General features: G+C 38.5%; 4 protein-coding genes across 7 annotated transcripts; 3 read left to right on the top strand and 1 right to left on the bottom strand.

Annotated features, from left to right (window-relative positions):
• Positions 1–122: 122 nt before the first annotated feature.
• On the bottom strand, positions 123–5,572 carry LOC18029954 (peptidyl-prolyl cis-trans isomerase CYP95). Of its 3 annotated transcripts, none has more exons than XM_024149364.1 (14): positions 5,545–5,572; positions 4,819–4,932; positions 4,673–4,727; positions 4,477–4,565; positions 4,159–4,183; positions 3,809–3,847; positions 3,433–3,550; positions 3,172–3,299; positions 2,763–3,081; positions 2,344–2,459; positions 1,952–2,102; positions 911–1,864; positions 746–814; positions 123–608 (listed from the first exon to the last, which is right to left on the bottom strand). In XM_024149364.1, exons 2-14 carry the CDS (start codon positions 4,894–4,896, stop codon positions 317–319), a joined length of 2,433 nt encoding a protein of 810 aa, XP_024005132.1. In that variant the 5' UTR covers positions 4,897–4,932; positions 5,545–5,572; the 3' UTR covers positions 123–316. The 3 variants fall into 3 exon arrangements, with proteins under 3 accessions (XP_024005132.1, XP_024005133.1, XP_024005134.1); XM_024149365.1 differs by lacking the exon at positions 5,545–5,572 and adding an exon at positions 5,050–5,065; XM_024149366.1 differs by lacking the exons at positions 4,819–4,932; positions 5,545–5,572 and adding an exon at positions 4,305–4,353 and having other exon boundaries at positions 125–608; positions 4,673–4,725.
• Positions 5,573–5,862: 290 nt separating this feature from the next.
• On the top strand, positions 5,863–8,230 carry LOC18029953 (pentatricopeptide repeat-containing protein At4g32430, mitochondrial). Its single transcript, XM_024149654.1, has 2 exons — positions 5,863–6,138; positions 6,275–8,230. The coding sequence occupies exons 1-2, from the start codon at positions 6,044–6,046 to the stop codon at positions 8,112–8,114; spliced, it is 1,935 nt and encodes a 644-aa protein (XP_024005422.1). The 5' UTR covers positions 5,863–6,043; the 3' UTR covers positions 8,115–8,230.
• A 2,366-nt stretch (positions 8,231–10,596) lies between these two features.
• On the top strand, positions 10,597–13,403 carry LOC18029952. 2 transcript variants are annotated; one of them, XM_024149493.1, is made up of 4 exons: positions 10,597–10,728; positions 11,249–11,676; positions 11,949–12,575; positions 13,141–13,395. In XM_024149493.1, the coding sequence occupies exons 2-4, from the start codon at positions 11,278–11,280 to the stop codon at positions 13,177–13,179; spliced, it is 1,065 nt and encodes a 354-aa protein (XP_024005261.1). In that variant the 5' UTR covers positions 10,597–10,728; positions 11,249–11,277; the 3' UTR covers positions 13,180–13,395. The 2 variants fall into 2 exon arrangements, with proteins under 2 accessions (XP_024005261.1, XP_006412474.1); XM_006412411.2 differs by having other exon boundaries at positions 10,598–10,728; positions 13,135–13,403.
• LOC18029951 (pentatricopeptide repeat-containing protein At4g32450, mitochondrial) lies at positions 13,218–15,740 on the top strand. Its single transcript, XM_024149492.1, has 2 exons — positions 13,218–13,270; positions 13,783–15,740. Exon 2 carries the CDS (start codon positions 13,850–13,852, stop codon positions 15,557–15,559), a length of 1,710 nt encoding a protein of 569 aa, XP_024005260.1. The 5' UTR covers positions 13,218–13,270; positions 13,783–13,849; the 3' UTR covers positions 15,560–15,740.
• The last annotated feature ends 141 nt before the right edge of the window (positions 15,741–15,881 follow it).

Here is a 15,881-nt window from a genome sequence, read left to right as displayed (position 1 = left end):
GAAACCAGCACTTAGAACAATGGTGGATCTATAAAGTATTTTACTAGGGTTGTAAGTTGTTTATTCTCTTAAAAATTATCTCAAATATCTCAAGTGTATCATTGTTGTATGTAACATGGAAGACTGACTTTATTCATTAAAGAAAAATCTTGTCTATTTGAAGTTCAACAAATATCATATAATTAACTGAGTGCAATGCAAGGCACCATAAAACCGAAATGTATATTACAAAAGGTTAAACATGAATATTAAAAAGGGAAGGGGTGTCACTTGACCCCGTATCATAAGACATGGGTCTCTGACTTAGAGGTTATTATTAATCATAGGCTACTAATGGCTTTTTCCCACCTGAGCTATTATCCGAGGATGACGAACTTGATTTCGATGGAGACCTTGCTTTGGATGGTGATCTTGACAACGATCTTGCTTTCTCTGTCTCAATGGGAGATTTTGAATATGATCTTGATCTTGACCTCGATGGACTTAGGCTGCGGCTGGAGGATGGTGACCTTCTTTTTCTAAATGGTGAACGGCTTCGGATTGGGCTGCGGCTGTAACGCCGGCGATAACGGGGACCAGGTGATACAGAGGGGCTTCTTCTTCTATACCTGAGAATAATATCCAACTGTGAAATCAACAACTAATTTCCTTTGGAGCACCAACTTTAGTTCTCTATTCCTGAGTCTTTTAAATGTTCAAAAGGACAAGTAGAAACCAATGTACTGAAGAGAAAAAAAGCAAGTACCTTGGAGGTGTTCTTGCTCTTAATGGACTTCTAAACCGTCTTGGCGAGTACCTCCTGTGACTTCGAAATCTACACACACAAAAAAACGTTATGAATAAGGGTCAGCATGTGAGTGGGAATGTGTAAAACAGAAAAAGGGTTTTCGATTGGGTGCGTGATATTCACCTGTCACGGTCACTCCTATCACTAAAGCGATAAGGAGATCGATCAGGAGATGGAGAGGTTCTGTATCTACGAGCGTAAGAGTATCTCTGGCTAAATCCTCTCCCTCTCCTGATGCGCCCATCAGGAGAAGCACTTCTTGATAAACTTCTTCTACGATCATTGAGAGGGGATCTAAGCCGGGGACTCCTTCTCCTCGCCTGAATTGGACTTCTACTCATTCTTCTTCTTCCTCTAACAGGACTCCTGCTGATACTTCTCCTGGATGATCGAATCGGACTCCTGCTCACACTCCTCCTAGACGATCGAACTGGACTCCTGCTTACTGATCTCCTAGGTGATCTAATGGGACTCCGGCTCCGGATAGGACTCCGGCTAAGGCTTCTTCTAGATAATCGGATAGGACTCCGGCTAAGGCTTCTTCTAGATAATCGGATAGGACTCCGGCTCAGGCTTCTTCTAGATAATCGGATAGGACTCCGGCTCAGGCTTCTTCTAGAAGACCGCACTGGGGTTCTGCTAGGTGATCTTCTTGATGATCTTCTAAGTGCGCCCCTCCCAAGGCTTCCTTGAGATGCAGATCTTACGGGGCTCCTGCTAGGGCTTCGGGCATTCCTACCTCTCACTGGACTTCTGCTAATACCCCTTTTAGGGCTCCTCAATGGACTTCTGCTTATACTCCTTGAAAGACTTCTACTAATATCTCTTCCCCTTTTCATCCGCACTGGACTTCTACTAATACTTTTGGTAGGGCTCCTCCTAATTTTTCTGCGTTTCTCCTCACTCCCTGGGCTTTCGCTTCTACTGTTTATCAAGTTCTTCACTTGTCGGCTACCTTTAGCAGGACTTCTGACCACATTCCGTCTAGGACTTAAACTCGGGCTCTTACTCTGACTCCTCCGGGGACTAACACTCGTGCTCTTACTCGCTTTCCTCTTAGGACTGAAGCTCCGGCTCCTGCACAGCAACTTTTTCATAAGATTCCATATGGGAGAAGAGAAAGATTACCCATTAACTGATATGTTGAGAGATTGGAAACTAGACCTAGATTTGCCAGGATGATCATCGACAACATCAGGTTGCCTATCAGAAATGTGTTCTGATGCACCGTCATCCTTGTCAAGCAAATCCGGACCCTCCCTTTTGTCCTGGTGAAGTGATTCAGCTTCTTTTTCTACCCCTGGTGGAGAATTACCTGATTGAATATTGCAGTCAAAAACAAAATAAGTACGGAAACACTATAAAATGGCCTATAAAAATTAGGGGATAAAAATTTGATCAACATGATGCTTAAACGAAAAGCAATACTGGTACTGAAATATGTTGTTTCAAATGGCACCCCAAAGCATTCTGTCCCATCCATTGGAATCAGAAACAAATCAGAGAAAATGATGTTTGCAGAAACAGAAGCTAAACATCTAAGTTTTAGAGATTACCGGTTCTATTCAAGACTCTGGGTTTCCTCTTTTTTGCCCCAATATTAACGTTAGCATCACTAAAACTTGCTTCACTTCCACTGTTGCCTTCTTCACCTGTAAGGCTGTCTGGGGACCTGAAAGGTTGCAGAACACAAATAAATAACTCTGATACACAACCAGGTAATACTAGTTCTACTGGTAATACTAGTTCTACTGGTTATATTAGTTCTACTGGCACATGCTCAAAACAGAAAAGACCTACTGAAGCAAACGATTGTTAGGATGCCTATCAAATTATTACGTACGAGCGGGACAAAATTAATCAAGCTTAGATCCATATAAATTGGATCTCATAATACACAGTATTTCCTATTAAAACCCATAGTTTTCTCCTAAGCAGCAACTCTAAACAACTGAAGTGTACAAGACTTGCAAACCTTTTGGACTTGCGTTTCAATCTCTTATCGCGCAGCCTCCGCTTTTTCTCATGGCGCTTATCTCTTCGTTTAGACCGCCTGTGCTTATCTTTCTTTGAATTTCTTTTTCTCTTCTTCCGCCTTTCATGGCTCGAGGAACTAAGGTCAGAGGATGACGAATCGGAATCTGACTCACTATCAGATTCGGAGGAATCCGTTTCAGAATCTGAAGAGCTTTCAGACTCAGATGAGTAGTGTTTTCGCCTCTTCTTTCTTCGCTCTCTCGAAGATTTCTTGTGCTTTCCCCTTTTTCGACCATCAATAGTATTACTCTTCTTGTCTGCATCGAAGAATCATGCAATGATGAGGATTGGTTATGATTGCGAACTCGCGACTTATTTAGCAGTAACCAATAGTAGAATACTTGTACCTCCAGTATATTCTCCACAACGAATTATCTTCACGCTAACAGTAGGTTTACCTTCCTCGTCACCCACACGTTCAATTTTTTTTAGTACCTCTTTGCCTTGAATAAGCTTTCCGAATACAACATTATTCCTGATGAAAAAACATAAATGTCAGAGATGAAGCAACGCCCAAAGAAAAATCCACAATTACTGAAATGATGAATCAGATATATAATTTATTCAAGGGTCTTAAAAAATAAGCGAAGTAACACTAAGAAGGAAACCTATCAAGCTGATGATTTGGCCTGAACGTAATATGAAAGTGTGATCCCAACTTGTCTCGTTCAGAAACAGCCATCGATAAAAGACCAGGCTCCTCATGCCTTAGTTTCGGTGACTCATCTGGTAACATCAGAAATTGCTTTAGCTTCTCACTATCATATTTCAAAGGACTAAGAAAAACATATCATCTTAACAAAGGGACAAGCACCAAATATTCACTTAAGCAATGCCTTTGAAATGTAATTCTCTTTGTTAATACAATATTAAGCAACGAACAATAAAGAGAAGAGATATCAATAAATAGACTTTCCAGCTTCTCATATGTTGCTGAGGTAAATGAAAAGAGATAGCTGATAGAGAACGCAAATGTAAACCGACCTGGAAATTTTCCAGCATATATGCTTTCCCCAGCGGTACCTGAAAAGTGGATGAAATATACAAAGATGTTCAGAGGATAAGAATTTTCTAAAATAAACTGCATAATATAGTACGCTATCTTATGATTCCAAGAACCTCCACAATCTAATGAATGTAGTTCCATGTAAACTTCTTATCAGATAAATATCGATTACAGAAATGAGATTTTATTTCTTTATCACAGTAAATAATCCCAAAAAACTGTGTTTGCACCTATGTAAGATCAGAACAGACAAGTATTAATAAATGTAACGGATGCTCTACTTGAAAACTGTAGGCCAGAAGCCAAACTTTATAATTAATGTACATACCATCTCGATTCACAAAGTCGCCAGCCTGAAAAACAAAAAGTAATAAAGGTTGTTAGACCAGTAGCAACCATGAATTTGGTCATATATATAGTGTAGTCGTTGCATGATAAGACCTAAGTTTGAGCATGTACAACTAGTAGTACAACCTTAAAACTATATCACATGAAAAGCAGGTGTGGCGATGAGACCTGTATCCTACAGCATAAAGAACAGCAACGGACTAAAAGGCGAACACCCAACCAATGTTGAGAGAGAAATAAAAAAAATTATAAGACTGAAACATCATAACAATAATAAATGAAAGGTGCAGAAAGAAACCTGTGCTGAGTAACCTTTCACTATTCTGTGAAAAAAGGATCCTTTGTAATGCAAAGGTTTTCCACTTCTGAGTCCGATGCCTTTCTCCCCTACACAGATTTTATAAGGCGAAATAAATGTTAAAGGAGAAGGAAAGCCAAAAAATAAACTTATATACAGCAAGGAAGCAACTAGCTTAGCCAGACAGGAGACAAACCTGTGCACAGTGCACGGAAATTTTCTGATGTCTTGGGAGCGACTTCAGGAAAAAGCTAAAGAAACGAAGTTCACAATTTCAACACTTGTCCTTTATCAGGATAAATACAAGCAAGAAAACCTTAACATAGCCAAACACCAAGGTACCTCAAAAACCATAGTCTCAGCTGGATCTCCATCAATGCATACATCCATATAAACCTGCGGATTCTTCTTTTTTGCCATGTTTTTGATATAGCTCAAGGTATCCAAAGTTATGACCTGAAAAAACCAGCGAATACACAGAATCACACAAACGAGACTTGAATATCAAATAGTCACGAAGAGTAACGCTGAACCAAACACTCAGGATAAATATAATTCAGTCATAGTTTTCACCTTCTTCGAAGACACAGATGATAATAGCACTGAAAAAACTAAAATCGCACACTAAAGGATACTTCACACTGGCCACAAAGCAGCAAAACAACTCTACAGTCAGTGACAAATAACCGGAAAATTATAGAACTTCTACACCCATCAATTAATGACAATGTCTTGCAGATATGAGATAATCATGAGCTGAACAATGTACAGGATCAAATAAACAGCATGCACGCGAGATAAATCGTTAAGCAATCCATCCAAATTTACAATTTCTAGAGAAAAGCATGCTCAGAATCACTCAGAACTAACAAGGACCTTGACGTTCCAAAGACAGAGATATTCACCCAAAAATTTATGGCACCAAATAGACTAAACCGGTCATATCAGTGTAGAATTATGCAAATTATGACGAATTCGTCGCTTATGGTTCAGCATGAAGAGAGTGCAAATCGGAGAACTACAAAGAGCAAAGAAGAAGGTTCAGGTCGAGAATCGCTAGGGTTTTACCTGAGAAAACGCCAAGCCACAGGATAGAATGACTAAGCTTGAGAAAAACCTAGCGGACACTTTAAAAAGAACAATCACCAGCTTGTCCGTATTGCCCTCTAACTCTTTCGTAAATCACAACTTTACCCTCAAAACTCTATTTTGCTCAGTTCGTCACCATTTCCCACAGGAGCTAAAACCTCTCTTCTTCATCGATAATCCATTCGTCGGTAAATTGGAATCCGACTAGTTTGCTTCTCATGACCCTTCTGAGTTACTTACACTGTAATCCCTCAAAGTCCTTAACTTTTCAAAGGTTTTGCTCGCCTTCTAGAATTGCTCACAAGCTGTTCGATGGAAGTTCCCAAAGAAATGCGACAACCTACATTAACCATTCAATCAGTGAATCCTTACGGAGAAACTCTCCGGCGAAAGCCCTTGCGATCTTCACGGAAAATCTCCAGCTGGGTTCTTCTGGGCGTATTATGGACGAGGTCACTCTTTGCCTAGCACTTAAAGCATGTCGTGGAGACCCAAGACGTGGTTGCCAAATCCACGGATTTTCCATAACGTCTGGTTTTACTTCCTTTATCTGCGTTTCAAACGCTGTAATGGGTATGTACCGAAATGCCGGTCGATTTGGCAATGCTTTGTGCATATTTGAGAATCTGGTTGATCCTGATGTTGTTTCTTGGAACACTATACTCTCTGGATTTGATGACAATCAAGTTGCTCTGAATTTTGTTGTTAGGATGAAATCCGCCGGAGTGGTTTTCGACGCATTCACTTATTCCACCGCTCTTTCTTTCTGTGTGGGCTCTGAAGGATTTCGTTTAGGGTTGCAGTTGCAATCTACTGTGGTGAAATCTGGACTCGAGTCTGATGTTGTCGTTGGGAATTCGTTTATAACAATGTATTCGCGGGATGGAAGTTTCAAAGATGCTAAGAGAGTTTTTGATGAAAAGCCGGTTAAGGATATGATTTCATGGAACTCTTTGTTGTCAGGACTTTCTCAAGGTGGCAATTTCGGGTTTGAAGCAGTGCTTGTCTTTAGGGAGATGATGCGAGAAGGGGTGGAGCTTGATCACGTGTCTTTTACTAGCGTGATTACAACTTGTTGTCACGAAACCGACCTGAAGCTAGCCAGGCAAATCCATGGTTTGTGTATTAAAAGAGGTTATGAAACACTTGTTTCTGTTGGTAATATGTTGATGTCAAGCTACTGGAAGTGTGGGGTTGTAGAAGCTGCGAAATCAGTGTTTTACCAAATGAGTGAGCGGAATGTTATCTCTTGGACAACAATGATATCCGCGAATAAAGATGCCGCTGTGTCCATCTTTCATGAGATGCGGTTAGATGGTGTTGTCCCAAACGAGGTCACATTTGTTGGATTAATCAACGCTGTTAAGTGCTATGAGCAAATCAAAAAAGGGCTTAAAATTCACGGGATATGCATCAAGACTGGTTTTGTTTCGAAAGTGTCTATTGGCAACAGTTTCATCACCATGTATGCCAAGTTTGAGGCTCTGGAAGATGCCAGGAAGGCTTTTGATGAGATAAAAATCCAGGAGATTATTTCCTGGAATGCTATGATCTCTGGATATGCTCAAAACGGATTCTCACACGAAGCTCTCAAGATGTTCTTATCAGCTGCGGCAGAAACAATGCCAAATGAATACACTTTCGGAAGTGTCTTAAGTGCAATAGCTTCTGCAGAGGATATATCTCTAAAGCATGGTCAGCGTTGCCATGCTCATATACTGAAACTGGGTTTATATAGTTGTCCTGTTGTTTCAAGCGCGCTTCTTGATATGTACGCCAAGCGTGGGAGCATCAATGAATCTGAGAAAGTCTTTAACGAGATGTCTGTAAGGAACCAATTTGTTTGGACGTCGATAATTTCGGCCTATTCAAGCCATGGGGATATTGAATCCGTGATGAACTCGTTCCAAGAGATGGTTAAAGAAAACATAGCACCAGACCTGATCACTTTTCTGTCTGTGTTAACAGCTTGTAATAGGAAAGGTATGGTAGAGAAAGGCTATGAGATTTTCAACTCGATGACCAAGGACTACAATCTTGAGCCGTCTCATGAGCATTACTCGTGTATGGTCGATATGCTTGGCCGAGCTGGGAGATTAAAAGAAGCAGAGGAGCTTATGAATGAGGTTCCTGGAGGACCAGGAGTGTCGATGTTGCAGAGCATGCTCGGGTCTTGTAGGCTGCACGGGAATGTGAAGATGGGAGAAAAAGTGGCTGAGCTTGCAATGGAGATGAAACCGGAATTGTCGGGTTCATATGTTCTAATGTATAACATCTATGCAGAGAAAGGACAGTGGGAAGAAGCTGCAGAGATTAGGAAAAAGATGAGGAAGAAAGAGGTGAGGAAAGAAGTAGGAAGCAGTTGGATTGATGTTGATGACAATGAAGGTTCTTTAACGACGCTTGGTTTCTCTTCAGGGGATACGACTCACCCGAAATCTGAAGAGATTTATAGAATGGTGGAAATTCTTGGACTGGAGATGAATTTGGAGGGGAAGTTTGATTGCAGTTTAGAGAATTTTAGTTGTAGGAACCCAGTGAGTCTGTGAGTATATATGATATGTGATTGTGATTGTTGTTTTATTCACCTACCTGCATTGATTGGTTTTGTAATGACCATGGTAAACCGGTTTAGCATGGTTCTCCAATTTTGACCTTATTGACCGGTTCGATTGATTGATGCAACACTGTATGTAACTACGTATGATATTTGATAGCTAAACAAAAAAAAAAACTTGTGTTTGAGCTTTTTTTTAACAACATTCGTATTTGGGTTTTTTTGGGGGGAAATTGTGTAACAAACGATCTTTTAAGTTTTTGACTTTTGTCTGTGCTCTGAACCTTTTTTCCAGACCTATCTATTTGAATTACTTTGTAGGTTAATTATGTCAAAAATCATACAAATCAATTTACATGCCCAATGCAAATAGAATGTTCATATAGTGAATTTAGCTGCTCGAATTACTCAAGTCCAATCAATTTACATGCCCAATGCTATACTGCTATATCCAAAATAGACTAGTCTAACTTTTGCCATCTCTCTCATAGATACATCTTCTGGATTTTTTTTTTTTGGTCAACCGTAAACTGGAAAAGAAAAAAATTATCAACATCTTTAGGATTTGAGAAGTGGACAATTCATGTTTAGTTGAAATATTCAAAAAAAAAAAAAAAGGAAAACAATCGGGCGAAGTCAAAAGAATAAAACAGGATTAGTTCGGTTGATATTATTTCTTAAAAAAACACAACATAAAACAGGGTTAATTACAATTAAGATGCTTGTTCATGGGCCATTTCAGGTTTGAAACCTTTGCTTTTTTTTGTTTCTGTTCTTTTTTGTTTCTGTTAGACAGAGCAGAATATGATGGCTTTAAGGTATGAGTTTGGTGTTGGATTAGTTTATATTTGAATAAAAATAATATGTTCTCAATTAAAGCTTCGAAATTATTCTTAAGCAACTTAAAAAGAGGGAAGGAGGAGAAGAATGTTTACGTGACTACGTCGTCGATAACCTCCTACTACGGATATTCTTATTCCTAACACGTTAACCTAACCCACTTGAGAAGCCTGTTTACTCTCTCCCTTCCAATTTACATTTTCTAATAAAAAAATACTTTTATTTTCCATTGTTTAAAATATATGTATGGCTCTGACTATTAAAACTTTTCATCATGGATTTTTTTTTTTTGGGTTCATAACTCAAAAGATGATATATTACTTGATATGAATTATCACCTACCAGTTTTTCCAGTTGAATCAAAGACTGTAGCCCATCGATCGGTATCAAACAAAACACTGATAAAAGAATTTAACACGAAAACTTAAAGGATTGTCACCCTGATTATATTTTCGAGCTTGTTAATAATGTGGAAAGTTTCGAATTCGTCATTTCATCATAGATGTTTTACGATTATTATATAGTTTTATGTTCTCATACATAGCTGATTATAATTGACGACACAAAAAAATTAAATTAAAAAACTCATATTTTGCATCATAACTACTACCAAGTTTCAAACTAATTAAAAACATATTTTCTAGTATAGAAGACTCTGACGGCGGAGGTTGAAACTTCAAACTAAGCCACACAGCTAACGTTTGTTTCTTTTTATTGAAGTCGAAAATATAATAGTGTATTACTATTACCTGAACAACCAACCTCTATATGTTACTATACAGCAAAAATAAAGCAAAAATATGATCTTTAATAAAGTTGTTGACATGTTAAACTTAGAGAGATAGAAGTATATGGTCTTTAAGAGTGGTTTGAGGAGATGTGAATAACGAAAGAAATCTATAGTTTTACAGAGTTTGGAGTGAAGATTTAAATGTTGTGATCGTAAAAGGACTGATCAAAATATTATTAAAGCGTAGAAAAGTGTGTATAAGATCTTATATTCGTTCATTGTGTGTAATGACAGGATATTTATGAAGATCACATAATCCGGATTATATCAATAGGACCTCTAATTGTGTAGGTGACTTTCTACGTTTATTAATTTGGGCATATACGTTTTTGCCACGTAAATGTTGCATTGACCAATTGTAAATTTCAGGTAATGACCTGTTATTTCCATATAAATGGTCTATAAACTTCGTTCTGTGAGGAAATAGTTTTGTCAAAAATTCATATATAAGGTTATTCAATTATATGTATAAGATGAACAGATCTATTGCGTAATCAAAACGAGATAGACTTGAGTGTGCTATACATATCAGTTTTGAGCAAAGCAAAAACACCTGTTAACTTGGTTGTATTAAATCAAATAACTATTAACAGGTGTACATATCAAAAAAACAATTCATGATCTGTTAAAACTGCCTTTAAATTAAGGGGAGTATCAAAAACTTTAAAACACAATTAACGCGCGTGACCACGCACTAAGGAGGCGAGTAAAACATATTTATACTAATCGAACCGTCATTAAAATATATTGGTTGTCTTCTATTTCTGGTACAAAAAAAAAAACTTAAATCCCACGTCACGAAAATAAGAAGAAAATAAATATAAATTTCTTAACGCCCAATTTGCTTTCCATATTTCCATTACCCGAAACCCTAATCCCCAATTTCTCTTCCAATATTTCGATCACGATATCTGAGAAATCTAGAGAGAAATCCGAAAAATTCCGGCGATCAAGTCTCGTTCAGACATTCCAGAAGGTGATCTCTTGTTCAATTTTCTGTTTTTCTATGTTTTTGTTGTCTCAATGTTGGTGTTCATCCCTTGATCTCTAATAAAAACTTGGATCGAGGTTCCTCGCTGGTTTATTGTCTTGACGGTTCCTTTTTATTGCTTGGAACTTGTTTTGGTTTGTCCTTGGACGGATTATCTGAAGAATTTATTGGGAACTGAGTTTGGATTAATCTGTTTGTATTTCCTGTGAATGATCGCGATTATGTTGGTTCTTATTTCTATTTACGAATGATTTTACTGATTCATCTTGTTTTGTTTCCGATTCTTACAATTTGTGTTCGGGGGTTTATGTATTATTACATCAAAACCAATACTTTTTAGCGGAATTTATTTGGAATCTTTTGTTGAAATCTGTGTTACGGTTAAGATTGCATCTTTTTTAACATTTTAAAGAATGTAGATCATCTGCTTTGAGTATTTTCCAGTCTTAGATGTTAGCCTTTTTATTTTGAAAGTAGCGCTCATAGAGATTTTTCATTTTTACAGGTATAATAAAGTCGAAGGAGTGATTTATCATGAGATTCAGAAAAGGAAGTAGAGTTGAGGTATTTAGCAACAAAGAGGCACCTTATGGTGCGTGGCGATGTGCTGAGATTATCTCGGGTAATGGACATACCTACAATGTTAGTTATTACTCTTTCCAACTTGCACAACAGGAGATTGTAATGGAGAAAGTTCCACGCAAGATAATTAGGCCGTGTCCTCCACAAGTGGATGTAGAGAGATGGGAGACTGGTGAATTGGTGGAAGTTCTTGATAACTTTTCCTGGAAAGCTGCCACAGTTCGAGAAGAGTTATGTGGAAAGTACTATGTGGTTCGGTTACTTGGGACTCCAGCGGAATTTACATTTCACAAAGTAAACCTCAGGGCCCGACAGTCTTGGCAAGATGAGAGATGGGTTGCAATTGGAAAGGTAATTTCATTTATCTTATGTTATCATTTCACTTCTTTATAGCTAATGTACTTTGTCAATTTCTTTTTTTTTTCTTTTCTCCATTAAGACTTCCTGATTGGTCATGTAACTCTACGCACATGTTCCCTCTTCCATTTCTAAGAACTTCTGGGTCTGGTTCGAGGTGGAAATTTGCATAGTCTCTTAACGTTATTAATTGTTTGAAATAATCTATAACAAATTAGCTAATGTTCCTTAGACGTTGACTAACTGTCTTGTTATCATTTTCTCAGATATCAGGTTCTGTGAAGTCATCCACTCTGACTGGATCAGACGTACATCAGAAGCTACAGCCTCAAATGAACAGCATACTTCTTCACGAGCCTAGTGTTGTCTCTGCTAGAATACTGAAGAGGCCATTTTCTCAGAACTGGTCGGAATGTGCTGAATCATGCACAGGAAACCCTAAGAAGATACGATCACTGGAAGCGTCTTCTAAGAATCGCAAAACTGGTTGCTGTCAAATGGTCAGTGTAAGATCAAAAGGTTTTAGTGAGAGTGTTCGTGCAGGAAACGTAGTCGCTGATGATTGTGATGATAGCGATGCTTGCTCAGTTGGTAGTTGTAGCGTTACTAGTTATGATGAGAGTAATATGCCACCTTCTATGCTAGATGGCTCCAGTCAACAGGCAGACTCATGTAACAGCGATGCTGAATCTTCTTGTGGCCTTGCGGGAGAAGTAAGGCGGAAACATTCTTCGGGTGATGGAGTAAGAAGGTCCTGTAGGTCGGAACTATATACTTACCGCAGTACTTTGGGGGACTTATTTGCTTCTGGCCCTCTAAGTTGGGAACAAGAAACATCATTAACTGATCTCCGTCTTTCTCTTAATATATCAGATGATGAACATTTGATGGAGGTAAGAAATTTGATATCTGCTGGTACCCGCAGTCAATTTTGCTAGTATCAATCAGAATTCATTCTTTTCTTTTTGATTCTTATGGTCAAGTCTGATCTTCTACTTGTCCTGGAAATATTTTCCCCGCAATGTGGATTCAACTGTCATATATTGTTCTTTTCCAGTGGATTTTATATTGAGTGTATAGACAGCAGAATATAAGTAATGTAAGGAAACTCTGAATAGAATGAAAGTTTATGAGGTTCATTATGGTGTTCTTTTATGCAGCTTTGTCAGATTTCCCTTAGTTTCCTTTTATTGTAATTCCTGGAGGAAGTTAAAAGAAAAATTCATGTATACATACGCTGAGATATCATATTTGAAAGGCTGTTCATATATTCTTTGATATCGATTTTGTAGAGTATGATGTTATGTTCCTCGTTTTGTGGAACACTTGTGTGTTGATATACTGATCTATCTGGTGTTTCTACTGGTAGCTCTATGAATGTGTGTTGCATAACGGTGTGAGTTGTCCTAGTCATTCCTCTGGACATTATTGATTTCACCCTGCGTTTTTCAGGAACAGTGTCGCCTTGTTCCGGGCATGCAGACCTTGTGCTTTTAGAAGCCTTACTCTGATGCTGGGGTTTTTTACGACTTCTCCCTTGGCCATCTGAATGGTGCAAGAATCAGAGGCCGACCCATGCTTTATTCATGTTCGACCTCTTGTAAATGCTTTATTGCATTGATCTTTTACTCTACAGATAACTAGGAAGTAGGAACAGTCTTTCATGTTACATAATTTTTTTTTTTTACTAAAAAAAAATTCTCTCGATCAATTTATTATGCATACAGAAAAAATCACCTTTAATAGAATTTAATTAGGAAATAACTTTTTTAAACAAACACAATTAAGTTAAAAGGTTTTTTTCCTATCATTGTAGTCGTTGAGTCTCAATATAAATATTTATATGCGAATATTTAATCAAAAAAAAAAAATTATATGTGAATACTTGGTAAATTCATCACCTGTTTAGGTCGTAATATCCACTCGCCTCCGAGTTTCAGACTTTCAACGATTCACTAAGAAAAGAAAAAAAAAAAATCGTGGGACTTAAGTTTTTGGAATCGTCTGGATTTGTGACACTCTCTGATTCGAAATTTGTTTTTCGTCTTTCTCTGCAAAAGTTTACCGATTTAACTTTTTGAATTCTTTCCCAGATTACAGTGTTGATCTTTTTCTCTGGTGAGCTCGGAGCAGATTCCATTTCCGGTAAACCGGTTTTGTCCCGCCAATGATATACACGAAGAGAGCTTCGCTTCTGGGCTCTACCTGTAAGCTACGCTATTCTTTTTGTGTTTCGTATGATTCCCTGAAATGTATCGATCCTGTGTTGAGAAGTCTGAGCACAGCTGCGGAGAGATTGGGTTTCGTTAACCCTAGTAATGGAAGTCCGACGGGTACATCTTCAGATTACACTGGCTATACAAATGGAGATCAGTGCCTTGGTGGGTTTCAACAGAATTCATATGGGCACAGCAAAAACCCAGAGCATCGCACTGTTTCTGGGCAGAAGAATCCGACTGGGTTTTATAAAAGCTGTTCGAGCGGATACAATCAGGATCAAAGTGGGAATTGGCAAAGTAGTGGTGATTCTTCTTCATATGGTAATGGCAATGGAATTCCACAGGAGAGCTGGAATGCACCGAGCCAGAGCTGGGATTCTCACAATGGTGGACATAGCCAGACACGGAAGAGTCCTGATGAGTTGCAAATCCAGTCTCATAACCAGGAAAGTGCACATTTTCAGCAAGCTAATACTGGTCATAGCTCATTGGACGAATTGGATGCGATTTGCAGACAAGGGAAAGTGAAAACAGCAGTCGATATCATTAAGTCATGGAGAAGTGATGGTTATATTGTGGATTTTCCCAGGCTTTTGTGGCTAGCACAGCTATGTGGGGATGCACAAGCTTTACAAGAGGCCAAAGTTGTTCACGAGTTTATTACTACTTCTTCGTTTTCCCTTTTGGATATCAGCGCTTACAACTCGATAATAGAAATGTACTCAGGTTGCGAGTCTGTGGAAGATGCATTAGCTGTTTTCAACAGTATGCCTCGGAAAAATACGGAGACTTGGTGCGCTATTATGAGGTGTTTTGCAAAGAATGGACAAGGAGAAGACGCCATTGATATGTTTTCTCGTTTTAAAGAAGAAGGAAACAGACCCGATGGCGAAATATTCAAAGAGATCTTCTTTGCGTGTGGTGTTCTTGGTGACATTGACGAGGGACTATTGCACTTTGAGTCGATGAACAAAGACTACGGGATTATCCCTTCCATGGAACATTACGTGAGCCTCGTTAAAATGCTTGCGGAACCTGGTTATTTAGATGAAGCCTTGGGATTTGTCGAATCGATGGAACCAAATGTTGATTTGTGGGAAACGTTGATGAACCTTTCACGGGTTCACGGGGATTTAGAGCTCGGTGACCGGTGTCAAGATATGGTCGAGCAGCTTGATGCAAGTAGACTGAAGAAAGAATCAAAGGCGGGTCTTTTACCGGTTAAATCATCAGACATAGCAAAAGAGAAGTTACAGAAAATGGCGAGAGGGGGAAAGTCAAGGCTTGGACGTATGTCGGCTGGAGATGCATCTCTTCCAGAGAACAGAGAATTCTATATGGCATTGAAAGGTTTGAAGGAGCATATGGTGGAAATTGGTTATGTGCCTGAGTCTAAACTTGCATTGCACGATGTGGACCAAGAGAGTAAAGATGAAAACCTTCTCAACCACAGCGAGAAACTTGCTTGCATCTCGTCGTTTCTCGAAACTCCTGCTCGTTCTGATGTACGAGTGCTGAAAAATTTACGTGTCTGCGTTGATTGCCATAACGCAATGAAGCTGATGTCGAAGATAGTTGGGAGAAAGTTGATTTCTCGAGATCCAAAGAGATTTCACCATATGAAAGATGGTGTTTGCTCTTGTGGTGAGTATTGGTGATAATATTACTACGGTTTTGCTTTCTGCTTTGTCTGGTTTCCACACGGAGAGCCGGAAAAATGATTTTAAAACATGTTTTGGGGTTACCATTCGAGAACTTTTAAAATTGTTAACTTTGTTATACATTCCGACCAAACAGAGAGGAGAATAAGATTAAACATGTTTGGGCTTAATGGCTTACTACGGAAACATGCTTTTTTCCCTTTAGTATTCTACAAGATTTTGGTGTGTGCCTTTAATCATTTAAACTTTTTCTTCTTATAAATCGAATTTTAAAGAATAGATTTATCATTAGAGAATTAGAGAATATATAAGAATGACC

This window comes from Eutrema salsugineum, unplaced genomic scaffold (genome assembly GCF_000478725.1).
Source record: "Eutrema salsugineum unplaced genomic scaffold, Eutsalg1_0 scaffold_1, whole genome shotgun sequence".
Classification (NCBI taxonomy): domain Eukaryota; kingdom Viridiplantae; phylum Streptophyta; class Magnoliopsida; order Brassicales; family Brassicaceae; genus Eutrema; species Eutrema salsugineum.
Note: the sequence above shows the minus strand (reverse complement) of the source record. Positions and strands in the feature narration are given on the sequence as shown.

Excerpts from the sequence above, each read along its gene's own strand:
- LOC18029951 (XM_024149492.1), top strand. The coding sequence starts at position 13,850 with ATGATATACACGAAGAGAGCTTCGCTTCTGGGCTCTACCTGTAAGCTA.
- LOC18029954 (XM_024149364.1), bottom strand. The coding sequence starts at position 4,896 with ATGGCAAAAAAGAAGAATCCGCAGGTTTATATGGATGTATGCATTGAT. Across the intron at positions 4,566-4,672 it reads TTTCCGTGCACTGTGCACAG|GGGAGAAAGGCATCGGACTC; the intron begins GTTTGTCTCCTG and ends AAATCTGTGTAG. Across the intron at positions 815-910 it reads GATAGGAGTGACCGTGACAG|ATTTCGAAGTCACAGGAGGT; the intron begins GTGAATATCACG and ends TTGTGTGTGTAG.
- LOC18029952 (XM_006412411.2), top strand. The coding sequence starts at position 11,278 with ATGAGATTCAGAAAAGGAAGTAGAGTTGAGGTATTTAGCAACAAAGAG. Across the intron at positions 11,677-11,948 it reads GATGGGTTGCAATTGGAAAG|ATATCAGGTTCTGTGAAGTC; the intron begins GTAATTTCATTT and ends TCATTTTCTCAG. Across the intron at positions 12,576-13,134 it reads ATGATGAACATTTGATGGAG|GAACAGTGTCGCCTTGTTCC; the intron begins GTAAGAAATTTG and ends TGCGTTTTTCAG.
- LOC18029953 (XM_024149654.1), top strand. The coding sequence starts at position 6,044 with ATGTCGTGGAGACCCAAGACGTGGTTGCCAAATCCACGGATTTTCCAT. Across the intron at positions 6,139-6,274 it reads CGTTTCAAACGCTGTAATGG|GATGAAATCCGCCGGAGTGG; the intron begins GTATGTACCGAA and ends TTTTGTTGTTAG.